Below are 24,000 nucleotides of genomic sequence, written 5' to 3' on the forward strand. Positions count from 1 at the left end.
CTGTGAGCAGACTGTCTCCAGGGCAAGAAGCTCACACGGCTTCCACCTTCCTGGGTCTGACCCTGGAACATTCAGCATCCTCTGCCCCTCTGTGCGCTTCCCACAGTGAGCCCACTCAGGTGGGGTCCTGGGGAAGCCAGAGGCTCCTGCCCCCCCCACTTCGCAGTCAGACGTGACTCTTAGCCAGCCAGTAAAACAGAGGTTTATTAGATGACAGGAACAGGGTCTAAAACAGAGCTTGTAGGTACAGAGACCAGGACCCCTCAGCCGGGTCCATTTTGGGGGCCAGCGAGCCAGACACCCTCGTCTGCACTTCACTCCTCGTCCTCAGCCAGCTCCAAACTGACTCTCCAGCCCCTCCTCCTTTGCCTTGTTCCTTTCCCAGGCCAGGAGATCACCTGATTCCTTTGTTCTCCAAAACCTTTAGCTATCACCTTGCAGGGGGGAAGGGCACCGGCCATTAGTTGCCAGGAGACAGAGTGTCGGCCATTTATGTACACTGACCCTTTGCTCTGCAACAATCACACCCCCTTATTCCACCACCTAGAGACTTAAGAAATGCATAGGGGAAATGGAGGCACCCTTACAGTACTCAGAGGAAACATTAAGAACAGTCCCACTTCGTCACAGTGACAGCAACGCGAACCTTGTTTGATTGGAGATCTACACAGCAACGGGCCTGATCCTCGGCTGGCGTGAACCTGGGCTGCCACGAGGAAGGGCCCTTCTCGCTTCTTTAAAACAAACCACACAAGTGACGAAGCTGTCCTGCACAACTGGTGCCAGCATCTTGCAGAAAAGCCTTGTCAGAATGATTTACAAATTGTGTAAATATAACTCCACAGCCCCTGTCTCTCTGCACCAGCTCACTCAAGAGCATCATTCATTTTTAAGTAAGTAGGAGACTGCGACTGGAGCTTTCAGCATCCGCCGGGGAAAGATCCATGGAAAACAGAAGGGAACGAAAGAAGAGGAGGAAAGGAGGGGAGGGGTCACGCCTACGTTGCTGGGTGTCTGGACTGCAGTAAATGGACCATCAAAAATTAAGCTAGAGATTGGATTAAAGATCTGTAGGGCCAGATCCTCAGCTGGTGTAAATCCACTGTCTTCGGTTCACACCTGAGAAACCATCTCTGCCTTTTCCAAGTGGTCCCTGCAGGTCGGGCTCCAAGCACATTGGCGTGGGGGTAGAGGGGGAGTGCGTCGCGACTGCTGATGCTGTCCCTGTTCTGTGGATAAATCAAGGACGTGGCTTTTCAGGGCTGTCCATCCACCAATCTTTCATCGGCATTAAATTCGCTAATAAGAAACCTGATCCGCCCCCGGCTCACACCTGCTCTCCAAGGCCATGATCCAAAGCTCCCTGAAATTATTGGAAAGATTCCCATCATATCACTGGGCCCGGCTGGAACAGAGCACGGGCCATGGTGCAATAAACTGGGGAGAAGCCAGGAAGGAGAAAAATCCCCACGCTTCAATTTAGTTTCAGAATGAGTCTGTCATTGCAGCTCCCTTTCACCTTTAATCTTTCCACGGCGAGGAAAAAACAGTGCTCTTGTCAGTTAAACATAGCATGGCTTAAGTCAGACGGAGACAGCTGGAAATCACACTTCCAGGGCTAAATTTAGCTACCTGAGACGGGCTGGCACGGACAGAATTTGAAGACAATAATCTTTGTGTCCTCACGCCTAACGGCAAACTAAGCTGCGGCTCTGATGCTCAGGAACTTCCTCCGACACAGTCAAATCCCGGTGACCGATTCTGTCTGGTCCTCTCCCACGTCCTGAGGACAGACAGGAGATTACAGAAGCAGCCAGGAGTCAGAATGAACGAGGGCTGGTGCCGAGGGGAAGGGGAGTCGCAGATGATCTGAATCAATGCACAGGCTTGTGCGGGCATGTAACACGGCTGCAAACAAAAGCAAACACCATTCTAGGATGTATTAGCAGGAGTGTTGTAAGCAAGACACGAGAAGTCATTCTTCCGCTCTACCCTGTGCTGATTAGGCCTCAACTGGAGTATTGTGTCCAGTTCTGGCCACCACATTTCAGGAAAGATGGGGACAAATTGAAGAAAGTCCAGAGAAGAGCAACAAAAATGATGAAAGGTCTAGAAAACATGACCTATGAGGGAAGATTGAAAAAAATGGGTTTGTTTAGTCTGGAGAAGAGAAGACTGAGAGGGGACATGATAACAGTTTTCAAGTACATAAAAGGTTGTTACAGGGAGGAGGGAGAAAAATTGTTTCCCTTAACCTCTGGGGATAGGACAAGAAGCAACAGGCTTAAATTGCAGTAAGGGAAGTTTAGGTTGGACATTAGGAAAAACTTCCTGTCAGGGTGGTGAAGCACTGGAATAAATTGCTCAGGGAGGTTGTGGAATCTCCATCATTGGAGATTTTTAAGAGCAGGTTGGACAAACACTTATCAGGGATGGTCTAGATAATACTTAGTCCTACCATGAGTGCAGGGGACTGGACTAGATGACCTTGCGAGGTCCCTTCCAGTTCTAGGATTCTATGACCAGCCAAACAAGAGTTCAGGAGACCAGCAGATTGAGTATCATCAGCAGGGGCCTTCCTGGATGCAGGCCATGATATTAACCCTGTTATCCCAAGGGATAGTGACTGGTTGAGACTGTACCAGCCTCTGCTCTCCGAGGAGATACGGAGTTGATGGCAGAGTTCAGCAGGGTACTGGTACATACAGCGCCTAACACAATGGGGCCTTGATTCTGGTTGTGTCTCTAAGTGCAACCATCACACGGATCAATAGTAATAACAGAGCACAATAACAATCAGTCCCTGATATCGCTCCTTCTGCTGTGATAGAGGATACGGTGCTCATGGCAGAGCGCATTAGGAGATGGCGTTAGTGGTCACGTCCATTGGGATACAGTGTGAATGGCAGAGCCCAGAAAGTTCAAAGGAAGCCTTAGGCTATTCATACTATGGTAGGTTTGGGATGGACGCTGAACCCACTGCTCCGAGTCTGTGTCATGGGAGGCCAAGGTGAAGGAACGAAGGCCACAACATGCTATTTGGCTTCTTCTGCCGGAGCAGGATCTGCTCTCCAGCCCCATTTCCCCGTAGCTTGGGGGCTGGTGAAACAGTCTTCGCCATCCCATCTTGGGTCCCCGGTCCCAAGCCCCAGTCCCTCACGGACCCCCTGGAAAGCAAGTCCCTAGTATTCCATGCACATCTCCTCCAGTTCTGCGCAGTACACTAGCTATCAAACTGAAGTCTACCTTGGTCGCTTCCCTGTGCAAACCAAGGGGTCCATGTTAGACACTCATGCGAGGGCGTGTTCACACACCCACCCACCCACCCACACGGGGCTGGAGCACTAAGGAGGGGGCTATGCTGGGAAGCAGCGGTGTTTATCACACCATAGAGATCTCTCTGCGTTCCAGAGGCGTCTGGCTTGCTGTGACCCCAGGGCAGCAGCAACTAAAACACCGAGGACAATTTGTGAGGTGCGGAAAAAGACAGACAAAATTGGCAGGTGGAGATAAATTCCCATGATGCTCTGAAGAGGTTTAATACATTTCTGCAATATAAACAGCCCTTTTGGCTTTTCTGCTGTCCAAGTGACCTGGAGCTAAATGAGCTCAGACAGTTTGCTAATAAGCGCTGGTCTTTATCTGAGACACAGACCTTTCTCTCTGGTCTCACACACACACACAGTTTCCACATGCACTTACGCACACACATACACATAGGCAAACAGGTGCATACATACACCCACATGGATCACAAGTGTATATACATAGATTATACAGACATAGATCTCTCATACAGACAGTTATGGATCTCGCACACCCAGACCACACACCTGCACATAAACACAGAGATCACGAACATGCATTTCTCACAAACGTACACACTCTCAGATCCCACATGTCCATACACAAACAGATGACATCCACTTGCACACCCACAGCCATACACAGGACTTACACACACACACACACACACACAGAAAGAGAGATCACGCCCTCTCCCATATGCATGAATCATCAGTACATTACTCCTGAGGGCATTCTGCACCATTGTGCAGGGGAAGAGGAATCCCATCCTCCCCAGCCCAGCCGGACTAGCAGATGAGGCTGGAGCAGTGTAGGAGCCACCAGCCAGGTCTTCCCCAGCCCCGCCCCCTGCCCCACAGTGATTTACCTCTCTGCTGGCTGCCATGGGCACCCAAAACACACTGCTGGGGAAGGTCGCAGGACCGCTCTTGTGGCGTCCCTTTGCTTCCCCCTCAGAAAGTCATTTTGCTGCAGGAAAACAAAGAAATCTGCAGGGGACATGAATTCTGCACATGCGCAGTGGTGCAGAATTCCCCCAGGAGTAGCACATCCACATATCTGATCCATGCTCCCACACCCACACGTAGATTTCTCTCTCTCTCTCGCACACACACACAGATTGATGATTTCTCTCTCCACTTTAGAATGCATCTATGCAAACAACGCTGGAAAAGGGAGAACAGCTTCCCAGACCTCGAAGGAACAAGTCAGGGTCTGTTCCAGTGTTTCCTGCTCACGAGGCTGATTTCCTCGTGCGCAGCCACCGTGGGCTCTTTGAAGATAGCAGCAGGGAAGGGAGGGATGCACATTGGGGAAAAGCATCTGGGGATTAAAGGACTGTGGGCTAAATTCAAGGCTGGTGGAGCTCTACTGAAGCTAATGTTGCTGTCCCACGGGTGAACCTAAACGGGTTTGTTTGTTCAGTGTTTGGGGAGCTAGGTAGCACCAGGGCTAGTGCATCCACCTTTCACCTCCATGCACCTGGGCTGGGCAATGTCACCACAGAACCACTACCATGGACGTCATCTGGCACAACTGGCTGGTTGTTTGAGGGGCTCCCAGGCCCCTCATTAACGCACAGCCTTCCAGGACTACGTGTTATCAGGTTGAGATACATGAGTAGCTTGTACAGCCAGGGAGCTGCGGCCTGTATAATACAGGGGGCTGACAGATTAAGGAGCAAGGCGTGTCAGCAGAGCTGTGAATTCCAGTGTAGTGGAGGCTGAGAGGCAGAGCTGGGTGGGGACCAGCGACTGGGACAGCAGGTCAGCACTGAGGCGCAGTGGCAGAGCTCTGTGAAAGAAGTTGGCCCAGCACTGTCCTGCACAAAGCCTGGTTTACCCCGGTTTGCACTTAGCCCCTCACTTCTATGGGCACCGGATTAGTCCATCGATCAGGAGGACGCGGCTTGCCGTTCATTGTTCAATCTGTGCAGGCGAGTTCCCTGACCCCAGGTTTCAAATGCGTCTCAGTCCATTTAACACACGCTGTGCCGTGCGGCACCTCTGACCTGTCATTACGATGCACTGATTTCATCTTTTAAATAGAGCCGACGCACAGAACTTTGCATGCTTGTGCGAGCCATCCGTTCCATCCCCAGCCAGAGATGCTCGCCGCTGACACCCCATCCGTTCCATCCCCCAGCCAGAGGTGCTCGCCGCTGTCACCCCATCCGTTCCATCCCCCCGCCCGAGGTGCTCCCCCGCCGCCCCCCCCGCCCCTCCCGCCCCCCAGCCAGAGATGCTCGCCGCTGTCACCCCATCCGTTCTGTCCCCCAGCCAGAGATGCTCCCCGCTGTCACCCCAGCTGTTCACAGGGAAAGTCAGATAAACACCGAGTTTGATTTCCGTTCAAACACAGGCAAAGCGAGATGGGCGAAGTCGTCGAGAACGCAAACGACCCATTCTGACTGGTGCTCGCCGGGGTAGAGTTACAGGCACCAGATTTGCTTTGCTCCCAATTCAGACCTAGCCCAGCCTTCACACAGGCTTCTGCCCAGCACTGACCCAGCTGCCCTCTCCCTGAAGAGAGTCTGCTACCTGCTTATGCAGAGAGGTCACTTTGGCCCGACAAGAGAACAGGATCGTGTTCCCTGGGCAGAGTGCAGGTCTCTCTCTGTCACTCTGAGCTGACTCTGACTCCACTGGCATTGTGCCTGGCCTGGACGTGGCATTATGGTAGCATGTCCAGCTCCCAAGGGGGCAGGGAGATGCATACTTTGGCAGCTGACTGCCCCAGCATGGAAATAACATACAATGGCCGGTTTAAGACTCTCTTGGGATGTAAGGCCACACTTGTGTGCATTGGGAGCTACAGCATGGCGGGAAGGAAACTCCCAGATCCAAACACTGGGAAAGTCCCAATCCAAATCAGAGCTTTGCAGTTGGCCCCTGGCTGTATAACGCCAGATCCAGACCCCCTGAACTCTGGGAGCCAAATCTATGCTTTGCAATGAAGTCTCGTCTCTCTCCAGTGGGGCTAATGGGAGCCCCAGCTCCAAACAGCCCTGATAGCACAGGGCGTCCCTAGCAATAATCTTCCAGACACCATCATGGCCAGCGGATGTAAACAGCCACCGCTTTTTCCCTTTCTTTGCAAGGCCCTGTTAGTTAAACTGCCAAGCGCCAAAACCCACTGAGGGAACATCACAAAACTACTGGAGCGAGTGTCAGAAGGACCCTGGGGATGATCTCACGACTATTTCTTTGCCATTCATTTAAAAGCAAAACAAAGCCAACCCAAGCCTTCCTGTCTCATCCCCTTTTAGATCGGACGAGGCAGCTATGGCTGGGTAATCGATGCTTCCATCACCAAGAAACCTCTTGACAGTTTCCTCTGACATCCCTCCAGCCTCACACCACGCGCTGGAAGAACAGCCTGCCTGACCCTGTCCCTGTCCCAGTCCCAGGAGGGTTAATGGATGGTCACTTACCCGGTACCAGACTATCTCCCGCATCCTGCCATCCGTCTTGAAGTTACATTTCAAAGTCACGGCATCCCCGACCACCACAGGCGGAAGCGGCTCAATGCTGACAGTCAGGTAGCCTGTGAAATACCGGAGGAAGAGAAACACAACGTGAGCCAAGGCAGGGCTGGGAAGCGGGCGCAGGCCTAAGTGAGCTGGAAAACTGGTCCCAAGTGGCGATGGAAATGCAGACTGGCTTCCACGTGCCCACCCTCTATTCACTCCTCTGCCTCCTCCTCCTGCAGACACGACCGCATCCTCAAGGAACAATAATTGAGCCCGATTTCCCTCTGTCCTGCCCCTCGGGGAGTCATTTACACCAGTGCCGGGGGTGCAAATCACTACTGCTGCTGTGCAGAGACTATGGCCTACAATGCAGGCCAATAGTGTCTCTCTGTTCCCGTGTACTCCCCCATCGGTCTCCATCCGTTGCCTTTTTAGATTGCAAGCCTCTTTGGCAGCAGCCATCTTTTCATTCTATGTTTGTACAGTGCCTGGCGCGATGTGGGCCTGGTAATGCAAATACACCTCTACCCCGATATAACGCAACCCGATATAACACAAATTCGGATAGAACGCGGTAAAGCAGCGCTCCAGGAGGGGCGGGGCTGCACACTCCGGCAGATCAAAGCAAGTTCGATATAACGCGGTTTCACCTATAACGCGGTAAGATTTTTTGGCTCCCGAGGAAAGCGTTATACCGAGGTAGAGGTGTAATAATCAGAAATGATTTGCCCCTCCCCCGCACCGGGGGGGTTAAAGTTTTCAGCATCGCCAACACCAAATGTGCAAAAAATAGCCCAAGTCAGGCCCTCAAAATCATGAGATTGGCTTACATTCGGGTTCTGTTCCCAAGCTTTCCTCCGCAAACAGGAGGGCTAGCAAGTTACCTTTTTTTTTTTCTTGAAAGCTGAGAGGCTCATGTAATCACATGACTCCCAGAGCTGGGACCGTAAGTAAAACACCAGATACCGTAAGATTCGTGATCAAATCGCGAGAGTCGGTGACGCTGCGTTTTACACCTCTTTGCACTGGTTTAAATGGCTACACAAGTTGGAAGCGTAACCCCTGATCAGAGTGTGTGTGTGTGTGTGTGTGTGTGTGTGTGTGTGTGTGTGTGTGTGAGAGAGAGAGAGAGAGAGAGAGAGAGAGAGATATGTTCCTGGCTATGCCCCATTCACAGGGGCTATGGGACTGTTATGGCTTTCAGCTTAAGAGCCAAGCTCTGTAGCACAAATTGAGTCAGGTTTATAGGAAGACTTGGAAGGATTCGATTTTTATCAGGGAATGTCAATAAATGTCAATTTCACCATACACACCCAAACCAGAAATAACTGAAATATACAGAAAGGCAAAGTAAGAAAAACGCTGCTCGAGAACTTACTAAAGTTCGAGGTAGGGATATTTACTTTGTATATTCTGACACGTGACATCCAATATTTGTGTTTTAGTGGTTAGAAAGCTTTACCTTTTTGAATCTCAGCATCTACTATCATTAAATAATTATCTGATCTCCCCCATGGTCTGACTTCCCACAATTTCCTGCAACTGTGAACATTTAAACCAATAAAAAACAGAAAAATAATCATTGATACTATCCACCAAAATTATTAAAAAACGTATATCGCTTTCTGCTGCACCAGCTTAAAGAGCAGGAAGTCCCTGGTGTGTCAATCGCCACACTAACAGTCAGGCCAGTCTGACCTTGCACCTTTACAGCAGCGAGTTCAATGGATTTACAGCAGGGCTAGCAGAATGAAATCTGTTCCTGCTATACATGGAGCATTTCAGAAACACGTGGCATTGCCTTGCTCCCACTGACATCAAGGGGAGGTTTACCAGAAATGCTGACGAGATCAATGTGGAGTGTTTTGAATTGTCCAGCAACCTGGACAGTTCATCTTTCCCTGCCCCCGGATATATCTCGATGCCAACAGATCTACGGAGAAAAATAAAAGAAGGGGGTCCGATCTCTTTAAGGCCAACAGGTCCAGTGTGCGATGGAGGGAGTCTTCAGGTGGGAGGATCGGGCTGAATTACACCTACTGTCTTCTCTCAAGGTGAATCTTAGGATTAATTATCCCCCAGACAGCGACTCTGAGGGTGATTGTTTGGAAAGGTGACACATGACCCCATATGAGTTACACAGCCTGCGTCTGGCTGGCGCTGGGCAGGGGTGGTCTGCTTCAAGGGAGGGCAGGGAAGCCCGTGCAGAGAGATGGACCCGTCCCACCTCTTTCCAAGCAGGTGTGTCGAGTCTGGATAGCAGAGAGAAGGGAGCAGCAGGGCAGGCCGAGTGATAGGACAGTGCCCGGTGCTGCTAGAAGATCTGGAGTCCCACGGGTCAGTGCTGGGAAGAGCGTACTCATCTCTGAGCAGCCAGCAGAGATTGGCTAATGCCCAAGCAGCACCTGCTCCTAGGTGACCCATGGGACACGCAGTTGCTCTCCTACCCAGCCTGGCTCATCACGGGGAAGGGGACAGACCAGGTGTTCACATTCGTTTCAGGTCACAACAGGAGTCTGGAGGTGGAGTCTAGTTTGTCCCAGGTCCAGCAGGCAGCCTCGCCGCAGAAGCCATCCAGGGTCAGAAAGCTGGTGGTGTGGAGCGGGCCACAAGTCGGGACTGGAGGTTTTTCTGATTCAGAGATATCACTCCCCATCGATTTTTAGCTTCAGCATTTCCTGTGTCCCATGATCCCTCCCCAGTCTGTAGCTACAGCCATCTCAGGCCCTCTCCCCTCACATTTCTCCCTCACTCCTTGCTCCTCTGGGGCGAGGGGCAGGCAGTGAGAGTGGCCCCGATGGAGTGAATCTGTGGGCGTCGCTCTCCAAATACAGGCGAGCTGACCGGCCTGTGTCTCCGCCCTCCCCCGCATCACATTCACCCTGCACTAGCTTGGCCCGTGGTTGTGCAATGGAACTGCAAGACGTTGCACCGATCTGCGCTCTGTCCATCACTGGGGCAGGATCCTGCTCCACGGCAACTCTGGATTCCTTGGGAGCTAGCGACGGAGAATAAGCACAGGCAATTCTTGGGCAGGATTCCAAATCAGCTGCTCACATCCAGCTATTTGGAGTCTCCCAAGTCCCCACAACTTTCCCACCTGGCTTCTCTCACTGTAACGCCCATCAGGAATGGTTACTTCTGAGCAGACCGATCCTCCATCTAATCCCATAGCCAGATAAATCAGAATACCTGGGCTGGTGCCCTGCCTCTGGGAATGACCAAGGCAGTCTGCTGTAGAGGAAGGTATTAACAGCACACCTAATTGCAAGACACAATGCCATTCTTCCTGACCTCCTTTGACAACTTGAACTGTGAAAGCATGAGGAATGAGAGCACTTTTCCATTTTTTCCTCACTGATGGGATCTCAGATTCTGCTCCATTTGGTCTTGAATCGGAGCTGTTCACCTCATGCAGCAGTGAGTTCCACAGGTTGCATATTCCAGAATTACAAAATGAAACTGACAGCTACCAAATGAATAACACTCAGGCACTCTCATAAAGGAGCATCCTCGCCAGAACGCAATCAGGGGAGAGAACTACCACCTGGTCTCCATGGCTCTATTCAGGAGAGGGACTGCACCCACCTGCAAACACCCCATCACAAGATGTAGATTAAAATGCATTGCTGAAGGAACAAAACCAAGTAATGGAGGCATAATGTAAACAGGGACAGGAGCCAATCCGCAAAGCCTTCCAACCATGGAGATGCCGAAGGGGTTCACAAAACACTCAATGAAACAAACAAAAGCCCACTTTTTGAAATCAATCAGCACCTGGGAACTACAGACAGGAGCTTGCTTCTTCCGAGTGCCAGGGCCGCCCGGGGGGAGGGGAGGGGGGCAAGTGGGGCAATTTGCCCCAGGCCCCACAGGGGCCCCCACGAGAATATAGTATTCTATAGTATTGCCATTTTTTTTTAATGGAAGGGGCCCCCGAAATTGCTTTGCCCCAGGCCCCCTGAATCCTCTGGGCGGCCCTGCCGAGTGCTGCAACCATACCTTCCCACCAGCCAGGGGGATGCAGGGAAGAAGAGTGGTGAAGCTGGTGGGGGTAGGGGAGCAGACAGGCCTGTGTTAAACAGCTGCTTCTAATTGGCCCTGACAGCGAAATCTTCCAGATCAAACAAGCAATCTGCTCGGGGATGGAAAAAATCCAGGGGCTCCCGAGACTCCCATCCCAGCGCTTTGCTAGGGAGCGCATTGTGCATCAGTTACACAGAGGTCTCCTTGCTTTTCAAAATGCTCTAGAGCACCTGGGATTTTTCAGGACCATTAACAGTGACACAGGGGGCCCGAGGCTACCGAAAACCCACTGCACGGCTATCAGGACTTCAAAGCATTGCGCTCACACTAGCCTCGTCTGGGTTTCCTCGCCATTGCGACGTGCAGTGGGAATACAGTCAAGAGGTTTAAGCTGGAAGTTGGGAGAGCCAGTATATTTGGAATAGCTCCTGCAGGTACCACCCTCAAACGCTGGAGACGCCATGGTCCATGGGATTAAGGGTCACGTTGTTTCCCAGGTCTGTGCGTCTAAAGTAGCTAGGAAGCTGTGAAGGAGGCACAGTTCACCTCCATCCCATTGCACCAGCATTTCATGTGTAACATGATTAAATGGATGCATTGCTTTGATTTATGAAATATCCTGGGAGCCAGCCGATTTGGGTTCTGTGTCCTGACTCTGCCAGGGATTCGCTATGGGTCTCTGGCCAACTTTTCCAAAAGTGACTGCTGATTTTGGGTGCCTCCAGTTTTGGTTGCCCAACCTGGAACACTCGTTAAGTACTTAGATAGAGTAGACACATATTATCGCTCCCTGCCTCAGTTTCCCCATTTGTAAAACGGAGATAATGATAGTGACTCAGCTGAGTGAAGTGCTTCGAGCTCTTACTTCAAAGTGTTCTCATGGTACAATGTTAAGAGCTGCCCAGTGTGTTTAACAACCCCAGCCTGTGCACTGACAGAGGGTGTGATTGCATCCTGACACTTCTGTGGCGTACGGTCACCCTTATCTCTGGAAAGAGGCCCTGCTACATGGCGGTACAGCCGCCCTGCGTGTAGTCAGTGCTCAGCCGAACAAGAACCTCGGCGCTCTCGGCATGCAGGTCCTGCTCGCCCCCCGCTCTTCGCAAAGGGCTTTGGGTCAGGCTCTGATTGCATGCAAATAGGCTCGGGGGGGCCAATTGACTTGGGTTCCCAGGACTCAGGCTTCCGGACTAACAATAGCAGTGGAGATGTTTGGGTCGGGCTGGAGCCCAGAGTCCGAGACCCTCCCCCCGCGGCCGGGTTACAGACCCCGAGCGTCTACACTGCTATGGTTAGTCCCAAGCCCCACGAGCTGGAGCCAACTGAAGCGGGCTCTGAGACTCGGCACCAGGGGTTTTTCTTCGCAGTGCAGACTTACCCAGAGGCCCAGGGAGACGCGGGGCTTGTCTGCACCGCTAATAAAAGCGGCGCTGGTGACCTTGGGGTCCCTAACACCCGGGAGCGACCCTGAGGGAAAAACACCGTGAGGACAAAGCACTTCGTGAACTCGCCGGGGTCAGCTCCGTACCCTCATAGGGGGCTGCCCTCGCTGAGGTTCCCACGCCGTGAAGCTAGAGAACCTGCTAGTCACCGTTTTTCCCCACAGGATGCTACTTACGCCAAGGTAAGAAACACAGGGGTTTAGTAGCGAAAACAAGCCGAAGTAACTCAGCCGAGATCACAACAGGAAGCCAGTATCGGAGCCCAAACTCAAACCGGAGTCTCCCGAGTCCCAGACTAGCACCACCCCCGGCTGCTTCGCCTCTAATCCTGCTACGGTGACCAAAACCCTGCCTCATGCACTGACCGACAGCTGATGCCTCAGGGGAAGGCGGTACCCTCTCTCCCACCCACACAGACATTGTAACACTGGATCTTAATCAGGGGTATGGGGGGAGATGGGGAACTTCCACCCTGACCTCCCACCACACACACAAGCATTGAACCCATGTCCAGAAGCATGAAACCTGTGTCCCCCCCGGCCCCAGCCTTACCACCAGTAACTCACTTCTCTCAGCAAAGCTGTTGGCATGGTACTGATTAGCCCCGTCTCCATCACTCCAGACCCGTTTTAAAGTCCTCTAAATTGCTCAACTCCGGTCCTCGTGGGAGTGAATCCCGCAGATTAATTAGAGGGTGTGTAAAGATGTAACCCCTGTTTTATCGGCTCTGCCAATCCATTCCAATGAGCGGTCCCCACCTCCCTCCCCCAGCAAGCTGGCAGCCCAAGGCTGGGCGAGCAGACGAGCGACTGATCCTTCTTAACACCACGCTTCATTATTCTGAATACCTCCATCACTCTCCCTCCTGTATCTGTGACAACATTTATGGCGCTCCTATTAAGAGACGTTTAGTAAAATAACCAGCGATATTTAAGAATTAGAGAGACACACACGGGGAGAGTCTGGGAGATAAATCTCAGCTCGGATGTTAAAGGCTCCCGGAACCTTCCGCTGAGCGACACTGCAGATCAGGTAGTGGCGCTCCACTGTTCCCTGCTCCCATGCACCTCTTGTCTCCCTTAAGTCCCTTTTCCCATCCCTTCCTCGCTTTCCTCATTGGCAGCCATTATCCGGAAGGGATTGGGAGTCAAGATTCTCAGGATCTGGCCCCAGCTTTGCCTCTCATTCCCTTTACAAACTTGTCAGCTAAGCGGTCGGGCCTACATTTCCAAAAGTGACTGGAGAGAAATGTTGGGTGCCCAATTTGCAGTCCCCTCGAAGAGTCCTGATTTTCAGAAGGCAGACGTTTTCTGATATTCACAACCTTTTAAGATACCACCAAGAGATTAGGAGGCGATCTAATGTGGGGGCACTGATGTCAATGAAAATTAGGCACCTGGGCACTGCTGAAAATCCCTCTAGATGCCTGTCTGCTTCTTTAGGCTCCTAAATGGCTTTACAAATCTGGCCCTGCACTCAGGCTGTGAAGGCCCAGGTCCGGCACATGACCACGCAGTTAGTCCACAGTTGAGGTCAAATGAGATGATCCCCTGTCACCCCTTCCGGCTTTCAAATCGGTGTGTATTCGTGTGCAGCAAGCACATTTTTATCTGAGCAAATACTCACAAGCAATGTGTCGAGCGGCTTTTGCTCCGCTCCCCTCCCAGCAGCCCCGGAGTTCAGCAGTCGGTTCAGCCCTGATGGAGCCCAGGAACGGTAAAGGAGCGGGGCGTTAAAATCCAAAGGCCAGCCTGGCCGATCAGCCGCTGTCTAAATCAGATGGGCTGCCGAGGTGGGATTTATTTGTGCTTGATAACGGGCGCTCCGTGCCACGCATGTCCAGAGCGAAGGGGTCACCGCTAGCTCATGGAGATAAATTCCAACACCCGCGCGGTGACGACGTTCCCGCCATGCTGGGGCAGACACTATTGTAATACCTATTATTACAACACGGTAATCGCTGCGCTGGTCGGCGGAGGAAAGTGCTTTTGAAACCCAGCTTTCGCTCGCTGTCAGAACATTCTCTGAACTCTGGGGAAATCGGAGTCAGTCGCAGCAGAAACAGACTGGGCTAACCGTTCACTGGGCTCTCAGGTCACCATCCCGCCCCCTCGTTACATTCCCTGAGCATGCCAGGTAAGCCAATGGGGGTGCCTCTGCTGGCTGGAGGAGAGCAGGAAGATGGAGATTTTAACTTAAATCAAGCCCTTTTAGTAGGGAGATGCTACATAGTCCAGTGGCTAATGGAGATATTTTTTCGTCTGTCTGTGTATGGTGAAATCAACATCACCGACATTTACCGACTTCCAAGATACGGACCATTCATTCACCCATGGGCCCCCTATCGGTCTCTTTCCTGAGACAAATGGCAGGGAAAGTTATCCCGCCCCTTCAGAGCTAATATATGGAGATATACCTATCTCATAGAACTGGAAGGGACCCTGATGAGCCATCAAGTCCAGCCCCCTGCCTTCACTAGCAGGACCAAGTACTGATTTTGCCCCAGTTTCCTAAGTGGCTCCCTCAAGGATTGAACTCCCAACCCTGGGTTTAGCAGGCCAATGCTCAAACCACTGAGCTATCCCTCCCCCCTGCAGAAGAGCAATGTTTCCAGGTCCCAGAAGGCTGCGGGGTGGGGAAAAGCAGAGGACCAGAAGAGACATTTAAAAAATGAAAGCCGCTTGGAAGGCGAGTGCTGGAGAGGATGGGAGTGGATCGAACAGCTGTGCAAGTGCACCTTGGGGAAAATACATTAGGGCTACACTGAGCAATCATCTCATCCCTTGCAACCCCATTTCCCTTGGTCTGCTACTGCCGCGTAAGCCTGGATGACTTGCTGGCAACGCGGTGAGTGGCTGCGTGAGGTGGGGGAAGCCTTCACTTAGTCTGTGTGAGGGGGCGCAGAGTCTCTTTGAATGGGGCCAGCTAGGGAGCAGAGGCAGTGCCAGGAGTGTTGTAAGAGACACGTCAGTAGACAAGAGGGGTTCTCTTTTTTACACGTTCCTCCCGGGCATCTGGCACTGGCCACCGTGAGAAAGAGGATGGTCCATGGGTCTGACCCCCTATGGCAATTCTTAGAACCCCGTGGTTTTTGCAAATGGGAAACACAATCAAATGCAAAACTCACCCACAGCAGCCACTCCTGGGGCTCCCGCCTGGCAGGGCCGGGCTCAGTTCCCCACTCCGGAAGCGCGGGGGAGGGGGAAGGGGGGGAGAGGGGCTGCAACACCACTCGCTCAGGGATGGCCCAGCAGCCCCTCCATCATGAGGGGTGGGAAGGGTGCCCAGGCCAAACCTAAGCGGTGCTGTGGCCCCATGCATCAGGCCGCATGCCCAGAGCTGGGACCATCCCTGCAGGGCCAGAGCGACCGGCGCCACTGCTGACGACGCCAGCCACTGCTGAGCACTAAACTGTGCTGGAACGAAGCAATCCCTCTCCCTGGCGCCCCTGCTGCAGCTGACGGCGACAGGGAATGGATCACTGGATGATTCCCTGTTCTGTTCATTCCCTCTGGGGCTCCTGGCCTTGGCCACCATCGGATGACAGGACACTGGGCTAGATGGACCTTTGGTCTGACCCCGTATGGCTGTTCTTATGTAGTCCTGCTAACCCCTTGGCTTCAAGTCCAACAAGACAATGAGCCATGTTTGTTGCCCCCCATATCTCCCTAGCAGCATTGGGGTGGGAGCCTCTCTCCCCGCTCACTCGATGGGCGATACAATCCCTGCTTCCTGTTAATACTTTATTAAATGAGCACATGCCAGAGATAGGAATCAGAGCACTGCATTCTAGCCGTTATAAAACGCTTGCTTGTCACTGGATGGCTATTTTATTCTGTTTCGTTTTCCCATCTAACTTCCTCCCATCGATTGCTGCAAACAGATTGCAGGAACATTGCCGAGAAGGGGTCACGAGGTCGCCTGATTTCATTTCATTTTTTGTGTGTGTATTTCCTAGTGCCGGTGAAAAAGGTTAGATTGACAGCTCTGGAAACCAGAGTCTTTATTTAGCTGAAGAGCAGGCAGCTTCCCTCTGCAAGGCTATCTAGCTTAGGTACTTGTCTGGCCCCATCAACGTAGTATCTGAGAATCTCAATCTTTATCCTCCCAATGGCCCTGTGTGTTTCACAGGTGGGAAACTGAGGCACAGAGCAGCTAAGTGACATGGCCAAGCCACTTGGTCGCACAGGAAGTCTGTGGCAGAGTAGGGAAGGGAATGTGGGTCCTCCCAGCCAGTGCTCCAACCACTTGGCTCATGCCTCCTCCCCGTGGCTATGATTTGGAAGTGAGATGAGGAGGGGAAAATGGTCATGTCAACCTTTGGCCTCTCTGCAGGCAGCAAGGGTGTCCAGTGGGAGGAAGGGAGACCTGGGGTTAGTAATGGGCTTTTCCTCCACGGATCTCAAAGCACGTTACAAAGAAGGTCAGTATCATTCCTACCATTTTACAGGTGGGGAAACTGAGGCACGGGGAGGGGAAGCTATTTACCTGAGGTCAGTGGCAGAGCTGGGAGAGAATCCAGGGTGAAACCCCCACTGCAGTGAAATCAAAGGGAGCTTTGCTATTGATTTTAAGAGGGCCCGGATTTCACCCAAGGTTTCCTGAGCCCCCATTCCGGCGGCCTATCCACTGGGCCTTGCTGAGGGCAAAGGGTTGAGATTGAAGGTCTGGGTTCAATTCCTGGCTGTGTGGGCTCTTGGGCAAGTCACTTTGGCCCAGATTCACACAGGTATGTAGGTATTACGACGCTTTCAGCATCACAGCGCGCAACTCTTAGGTGCCTGGAAAAATCACAGGAACCCACGAAGCCTGAGATAGGCACCAAGGCTCCCTAGACAATGAATGGGGAGAGATGGCGCCTTCGACCAGCACGCTAGCCGACGGGAGATGCCGGCGAGAGGGGTGTGAGCTAAGCCCTGTCCCTCTCTCAGCGCTAGGCTCCTAAATCCGGGCTGCCCAGCTCTGATGAGCAATCCAGGAGCAGGAACCTTGCCCCCGGAGGCAGGCGAATCAGGGGCCCAAATTGTTCCTTGAAAGAACCAGTTAGGCGCCCGCCTCGCTTCACGCAAAATGGCTGGAGGAGGAGGTGGTGAGGCTGCCCGCCTGGTAACAGGGAGGAACATCGAGTCACAAGGCCAGAGAAAGAGGGGGAGTCGGAATGGCTCTCTAGCCGGGTGGTGGGAGACCGCCTGCTCCTCTGATGAATTATCTATCCACCCTGGAGCAGCGTCGACAGGAGAGACTGGGGCAGCCCCCCCACATCAGAATAACCCATAGCTCAGGGATTAAAGCCCTTTCCTGAGAGGTGGGAGACCCCTCCTCAAATCTTTTCATCTCCCCCTGGACTCCCTCCTCCCAAGGGAGCGCACTAACCACTGGACTAATATGTGTAAGGTGGGTACCACTCCCCCACCACCCCATGGTCAGATTTTGAATGGGACCTGAGGATGAAATTTAGGCACCGAGGGGACTTTTACCCTGAGAACTTAGGCGCCCAGTGAGTTTGGTCACCTATAGCGTTTGGCAAGACTTCCGTGAATCACAGGGAAGCCTAAAGCTAGGAGTTAGGTGCTTAAGGGCCTTTGTGGATCTGGGCTTCCATCCGTCTGGATCTTAGTTCTCCAGCTACAAAACGCTGATCCCCTTGTCTGTGTCGTCTGCTGAGGCTGTCAGCTCTCTGGGGCAGCAACTATCCGGTACTACGTGTATATGTAGCACCCAGAGTAATGGGGCCCTGATCTCAGCTGGCACCTCTGGGTGCTGCCATCATCTATCCAATAGTAATGCTACGAGAGTCTGATGTGGATTCTAGAGCGAGACGGCTCGTTCATTTCACAGAGACAGCCAAACAGCTGCCATCACTGCTAGAGATGGGCGCGAACCAGATCACGGACTCCAATCCCGCCTTTTCGCCAAACCGGTGGGTATATAGGTACCAATTTACCACTAGACAGACACAGATCGCAGCTCTCACATCTTTAGCACACACAGAAGACTGCAATGGGCGTTTTTCCTCCCAAATGGCTGTTTGTAGCCATTGTATCGCCATGAGAATGCGACACTGAGAAAGCACAAGAGATGTGCGATGAGAAATAGCAATCGCTCGCCAAATGGAAGTGTCAAGCGGAGAATGTGAAGAGGACCAGAAAGGCACCAGGGTGGTAGAGACCCGAGTCACAGCACAGAGGATAAACCTGACCTGACTGGGCAAATCGATTTCATTCTTTATACCTGGCAGGTGTTTGTCACTAGCAAAGCACGGAAATAGAACGCGATGCTTATGGTATTTGCAAAACGTGTTACTATATATTTCCATCATAAATCCACACTGTACTCCACAGGCGCATACTGCACACACATTCGTACTGCAAAAGAGAGGCGGCGTGGGCTAGTGGTTACAGCCTGAAGCTGTAAGCCTTGGCAGACCTCAATCTGAATCCAGGCTCAGACACGGCCTTGGCAAGCCACCAAGGCCCACCTGTTCAAGTAATGACCGATTTGGGATGCCACAGTTCTTGCAATCCCTGGATGCCTGAAGTTGGGGACTGAAAAATGAAGGGATTGAAAATTAACCTCCCTGTGCCTCAGTCTCCCCCTCTATAAAATGGGGATAACACTTCAAAGGGGTGTTGCAAGGACTGATTGATAAACTTGGGCTTTTAGATAAGGAGGTGAGGGGCTCTTTAGAAATACCAAAAATAGACCAGCTCGTTTGTAAAGCTCTTTGGAGATGCAAAACATTTTAAGTGAGTTACGCATTATAATTAAGAGCAGCAGCTCGATGTTCTATTTCTAATAGTTTTAATTATATTTAAGCGGGGAAGCTAAGAGCCCACAGAGAAGGGAAGGGCATGGGAGGGCTGTGTAGGCAGGCAGCTGATGCAGACTCCAGGGCTACAGAAATAGGCTCGTAATGCTTTAGATATCAGGAAGTGGTCTCAGCTACTGTCATAATGAGGGTCATATAAGTCCCTAGATTGATAGATAGGAATGTACAGTGACAGACAGACAGACAAGAATGGATAGCAAGAAGCAGAGTGATCGGAAAGCTGATGCAGGTAATGAAGACACAACAATTCCTACCCCAGGCCTTGCAGACAGTCGCCAAGTTACCTGCCCTACCCAGGCCCCTTCAGGCATTTTGGCTTCATCTCAGCTGGACGATGGGGGAGAAACAACAACAACAGACCCACAGTTTGTATCTGTTGCAACAAACCAAAGTAAAACCCGTCTCTTCAAGAGCAGCGGCACGGGAGTGCGAAATCGAGATTAGAGCTGAAGAGATTCATTTCCTAGCTTTTCCAGCTGCCTCGACTGTAAAAGCATTCTGTAAAATTCCACCAACGGAACAGACTCCCGTCATCTGCTCGTTTGGCTTTGCATGAATCAGCACGCACGTGGGGTGGGTATCTGATGCTGAGGAGCTGTCTCAGCTACAAGGCCTCTCTCTCTCTCAGCTGTTCTCAGTTGTAACGCGCCCAACTGGCGGGGGAAATCCAGAGCAGAGCCGGGTGAACAACAACGGAAACAAGCACACAACCAAGAAGAGCCTCCATAATTCTTATTGGAAAAAGACTGCAAAATCGGTGGTCTAAATGATCCAACACGTGACTTCTGACCAGCTCAAAACAAATGGATTTGCTCAGTTGTGATGCTTTAACCTCCAGTAAGACGCCTCCTTCATCTACCACTGGCTGTAACCAGAGTAGAGGTTTTCATTACCTTGCAGGAGAGGATACTAAGGGAAGCAGTGGGCCTCAGCGGCTACAGCACTGGACTACGGTTCAGGAGACCTGGTTACTGTTCTCAGCTCTGCCACTAGCCTGCTGGGTGACCTTGGGCAAGTCACTTTGCCACACCGTACCTTGATTTCCCCTTCTGTAAAACAGAGGTCACAATATTGATCTCCTTTGTAAAGCTCTTTGGCATCTACTGATGAAGAGCGTTATATATGAGCTAGGGATTATTATTATGTTCTGGGCCACGTCTTGGATTAATTTCACCAATGCCCCTTTACAAGCCTAGCATAAGGCCTTGTCTACTGATGTCAGCCGTCTGCAGGCGAAGCTGCTACAAGTTGCCACTCAATCTGGTGCAGTTTACCCTGCCCTAGCTGCAAATTGCAGTTTGCCCTGTCTACACTAAGAATATGCGCCACTACAGCTAAACCAGTGGTGGCCATTGTTTGCCAAAATCCCTAGTGTAGACAAGGCCTCGGGGGTCCATCTACACTGGAGCTGAAGCTGTAATCTCCATCTGGGGCAGACATACCCACGCTAGCTCTGATTGAGCTAACATGCTAAAAACGGCGGCACAGGTGGCAGAAGGAACTACCCACCTGAATACGTACTTCGGGTCTAGCCAGGACACCGCCGCGGCTACGCTTCTATTTTTAACATGCTCACTCGGTCAGAGCTAGTGCGGGTCTGTCAGCCTGAGCTGGGAATTACACCTCCCGCTGCAGTGCGGGGACGTACCCTTAAGTGAGGCGGTTAGTCATTATTCGTACTAGGGCAGCATCTAAAGGGCCCAATGAAGAATGGGACCCCCCAGTGCTAGGCGGTGTAAGAATCATAGACTATCAGGGTTGGAAGGGACCTCAGGAGGTCATCTAGTCCAACCCGCTGCTCAAAGCAGGACCAATCCCCAGACAGATTTTTGCCCCAGATCCCTAAATGACCCCCTCAAGGATTGAACTCACAACCCTGGGTTTAGCAGGCCAATGCTCAAACCACTGAGCTATCCCTCCCCACTAATACCCCTCTGATACTGGAAATAAAGTGTGACTCAAAAAGAGAATCTCGGCTGAGACGTGACACCACCACGATACCGGACATGACCGAGAGGGTGGGGGAAAGTAAAGGCAATGAGAACACAACACCGGAACTCTCCCCCCCCAAAGAAATCTGATGCTCCAGGTGAGGGACAGTCCCAGCCTGGAAGAACTTGGGGTGGAAGCCACAAAAAGCGTGAAACCAATGGGAGTTAGGCACCCAAATACCTTTGTGAACCCCACCCTGGGAGTCTAACTAGACAATACCGACAAAGGACAGGAGGGGAAACGGGGCCGGGAAGTGACTTGCTCAAGGTCACGCAACAGGTCCGCGGAGAACGTGGCGCAGAACGGAGATCTCCCAAGTGCCAGTCTGTCGCCCCACCCAGAGGCCCATGCTGCTTAGCGCCAGCTCTTTCCCTCAACGGCCTGTCTCATTGATTTACCTTTTCCCCCCACTTTGCCATTATCGTTCCTGAAAGAAACATACTGCTAGAGAAAAAGGCAGCGTTCTGAGGGCCGCAGACACAGATTGCAGCTAACCTTCCAGTTTACAAACATCAGCGACTGCCCTTCTATCCGCCTCTGATCAAACTGGCATGTCGGGGGTCCATCCTGTGCAGAGGCACAGTGCCAGAACGAAACAGCTAAAGTATTACAGCCTTATCTGACAAACCGGCGGGGGACAGAGGGCCGAGCGGGGCCGATATGCATGATAAAACTTTGCCTATTTGTTAACAAATGTTGGGAGCCGACTGGGTGAGATTACACATTTTTTTTTTGTTACAGATAACAGGAGCGATTAAATAAAGGAGGCTGCGGAGTCGGAATTGCCAGGTGGTGAAAGATAATGCTTAAAAAAAAAAACATCAACATGCTGCCCACTCAAGGAGGCCTGGTTTGGATTCTGACAGCATCAGAAAAATCTCAAGATTTGTTATTTAGTAGTTGTTATTCTTTCCACCCATGAGCCTCAGGCATGACCAGGACTCCATTGTACTAAGCTCTGTACAAACACGGAACAAAAAGGCAATCCCTGCCTGTAAAATAATAATCAGCCTTTGCATTTAGAATGCCTTTCAGCCAAAGATCTCAAAGCACTTTCTGAAATATTATTAATTTATTCTCAGCAGCGCTCTGGGAAGCGAGCATTGTCACTATTGTTTACCCCCAGCGAGGAAGCGGAGGCATACGCAGCTTTGCTCAATGTTCCAGAGCAAATTGGGAACACAAGCCAAGGCCGATTCTCATTTACACCACTGTGGAGCTAGAGAAACTCCACTGGCCACAACCCAGTATAAGTCATCTGTCTAGCTGAGCACTCTTGAACCTGCTTCTCCACACCTCTGTGAGGCAGGGCAGTGCTATTCCCTGTTACCACACACACACACGCCCAAGTCCTGCTGTGACTCAGGCCCAAGCCCTGTCATTCTGCAGTGTAGACGCAGCTCAAGCCCCAGACCTGAGTCAGAAGGGCTGCACAGTGCAGTACGGACGTGTTAGCACAACTGTGAGATCTGGACTCAGCAACTGTAAGCCCAGATTTACAGTGTGGTGTGGACATTCAAGCACAAGCTTGGATACACTGAGTCCACAAGCCCAGGTCCCACAGGCCTGGGTTTACGATGCAGTGTAGACACACCCATGGAGACTAAGGGTAATTCTTCACTACCCGCCGGATCGGAGGGTAGCGATCGATCTATCGGGGATCGATGTATCGCATCTCGTCTAGACGCGATACATCGATCCCCGAACACGCTTCCCGTCGACTCCGGAACTCCACCAGGGCGAGAGGCAGAAGCGGAGTCGACGGCGGAGCGGCAGCCGCCGATCCCACGCCGCGAGGATGTGAAGTAAGTGATTCTAAGTCGATCTAAGATACATCGACTTCAGCTACGCTATTCTCGTAGCTGAAGTTGCGTATCTTAGATCGATCCCCCCCTAGTGTAGACTAGTCCTAAATGACTTGCCCTAGTCTTGTAGGAAGTTTATGGCAGAGCAGGGAATGGAACCCCAGTCTGCCCAAAGCCTGGGCTAGCACCTCACCGCTGTACGCTCCCTCCTCTCAAGCATTCCCAATGGATTTGCTCTGATTTCAGCCATTACTAGAGTAGACAGGCTACACCACAATAAGCCAGGATTTGCGCCCCTGAGCTCACCTGGTTTCAACGGGGGTTAGCCCCATCGCTGCAAACAGGCCAGGTCTGTCACTAGAATGGGGCCTCCCATTCATGGGCTGAGCTTCAGAAGAGCTTCTGTTTTTGGCCCCCCAGACTTCGGCATCAGAGCGGCACCTCTGCAAACATGGGCCTTCTTCAGGTGCCTCCACGGGAGGTGGGACCTTTGAAAATCCAGCCCCAGCAGCGGGTGCCGAACACGGGAAGATCGGGCAATAGCAGTTTGGTCCGTCTACGCGCGTGGCTGCAATCGGGGCAAATCCCCAGTGCAGTCAAGGCCTAAAAGGAGATTCAAGCCCCCCTGAATTTCCAGCTCTGATCACTAAACAGCGCTTGCCCCCAGCTGATTCAAAGCATTACTCTCCTGGTGGCTATCCCGCACCCCGGTCTCACCCTCCAGCCTGCTCCTAAGCAAGTCAGCAGAGATGTACATTCTCGGGGGAGATGAGCCCTCTCATTCCCTGACCCGGGCAGTTCCCAGGCCGCACCGAGGCTGTGTTACTCATAATGGGCTGCTTTGCCTTCCCGGCTCCTCGCTAAGGCAGGGTTGCGGTTGGGTGACCTTGGCGGGAGCTGGCGAGGCTTTTTTGCAATCCAAACACACGCTGGCGGGCCAAGCCAAGGCGCCGGAGCGCTGAGTGATTTGTATGCTCCGAGCACGTCACCTCTTTTCAGAGGGGAGAGCGGCGGCTGGAAAAGTCATTTTTCACCGTTTGACACACAGTCTCTTTCGCTCTCTCGCAAAGCCAGATAACGATCAGCAGCCGGAGCGATTAGGAAAATATATACATGGCGCACGGAAGG

At 52.1% G+C, this 24,000-nt stretch overlaps 1 protein-coding gene across 1 annotated transcript in view; it reads right to left on the reverse strand.

The window, feature by feature from the left end:
* Positions 1–24,000, reverse strand: part of IGSF21 (immunoglobin superfamily member 21) — a 262,901-nt gene that overhangs the window by 151,338 nt on the left and 87,563 nt on the right. The window contains exon 2 of the mRNA XM_026660039.2: positions 6,740–6,852. Within this exon, the coding sequence (XP_026515824.1) occupies positions 6,740–6,852 (113 nt within the window). The remainder of the gene's footprint in view (positions 1–6,739; positions 6,853–24,000) is intronic.

The sequence above is a fragment of the Terrapene carolina genome, unplaced genomic scaffold (assembly GCF_002925995.2).
Source record: "Terrapene carolina triunguis isolate 2854851 unplaced genomic scaffold, T_m_triunguis-2.0 Scaffold714, whole genome shotgun sequence".
Lineage (NCBI taxonomy): Eukaryota > Metazoa > Chordata > Testudines > Emydidae > Terrapene > Terrapene triunguis.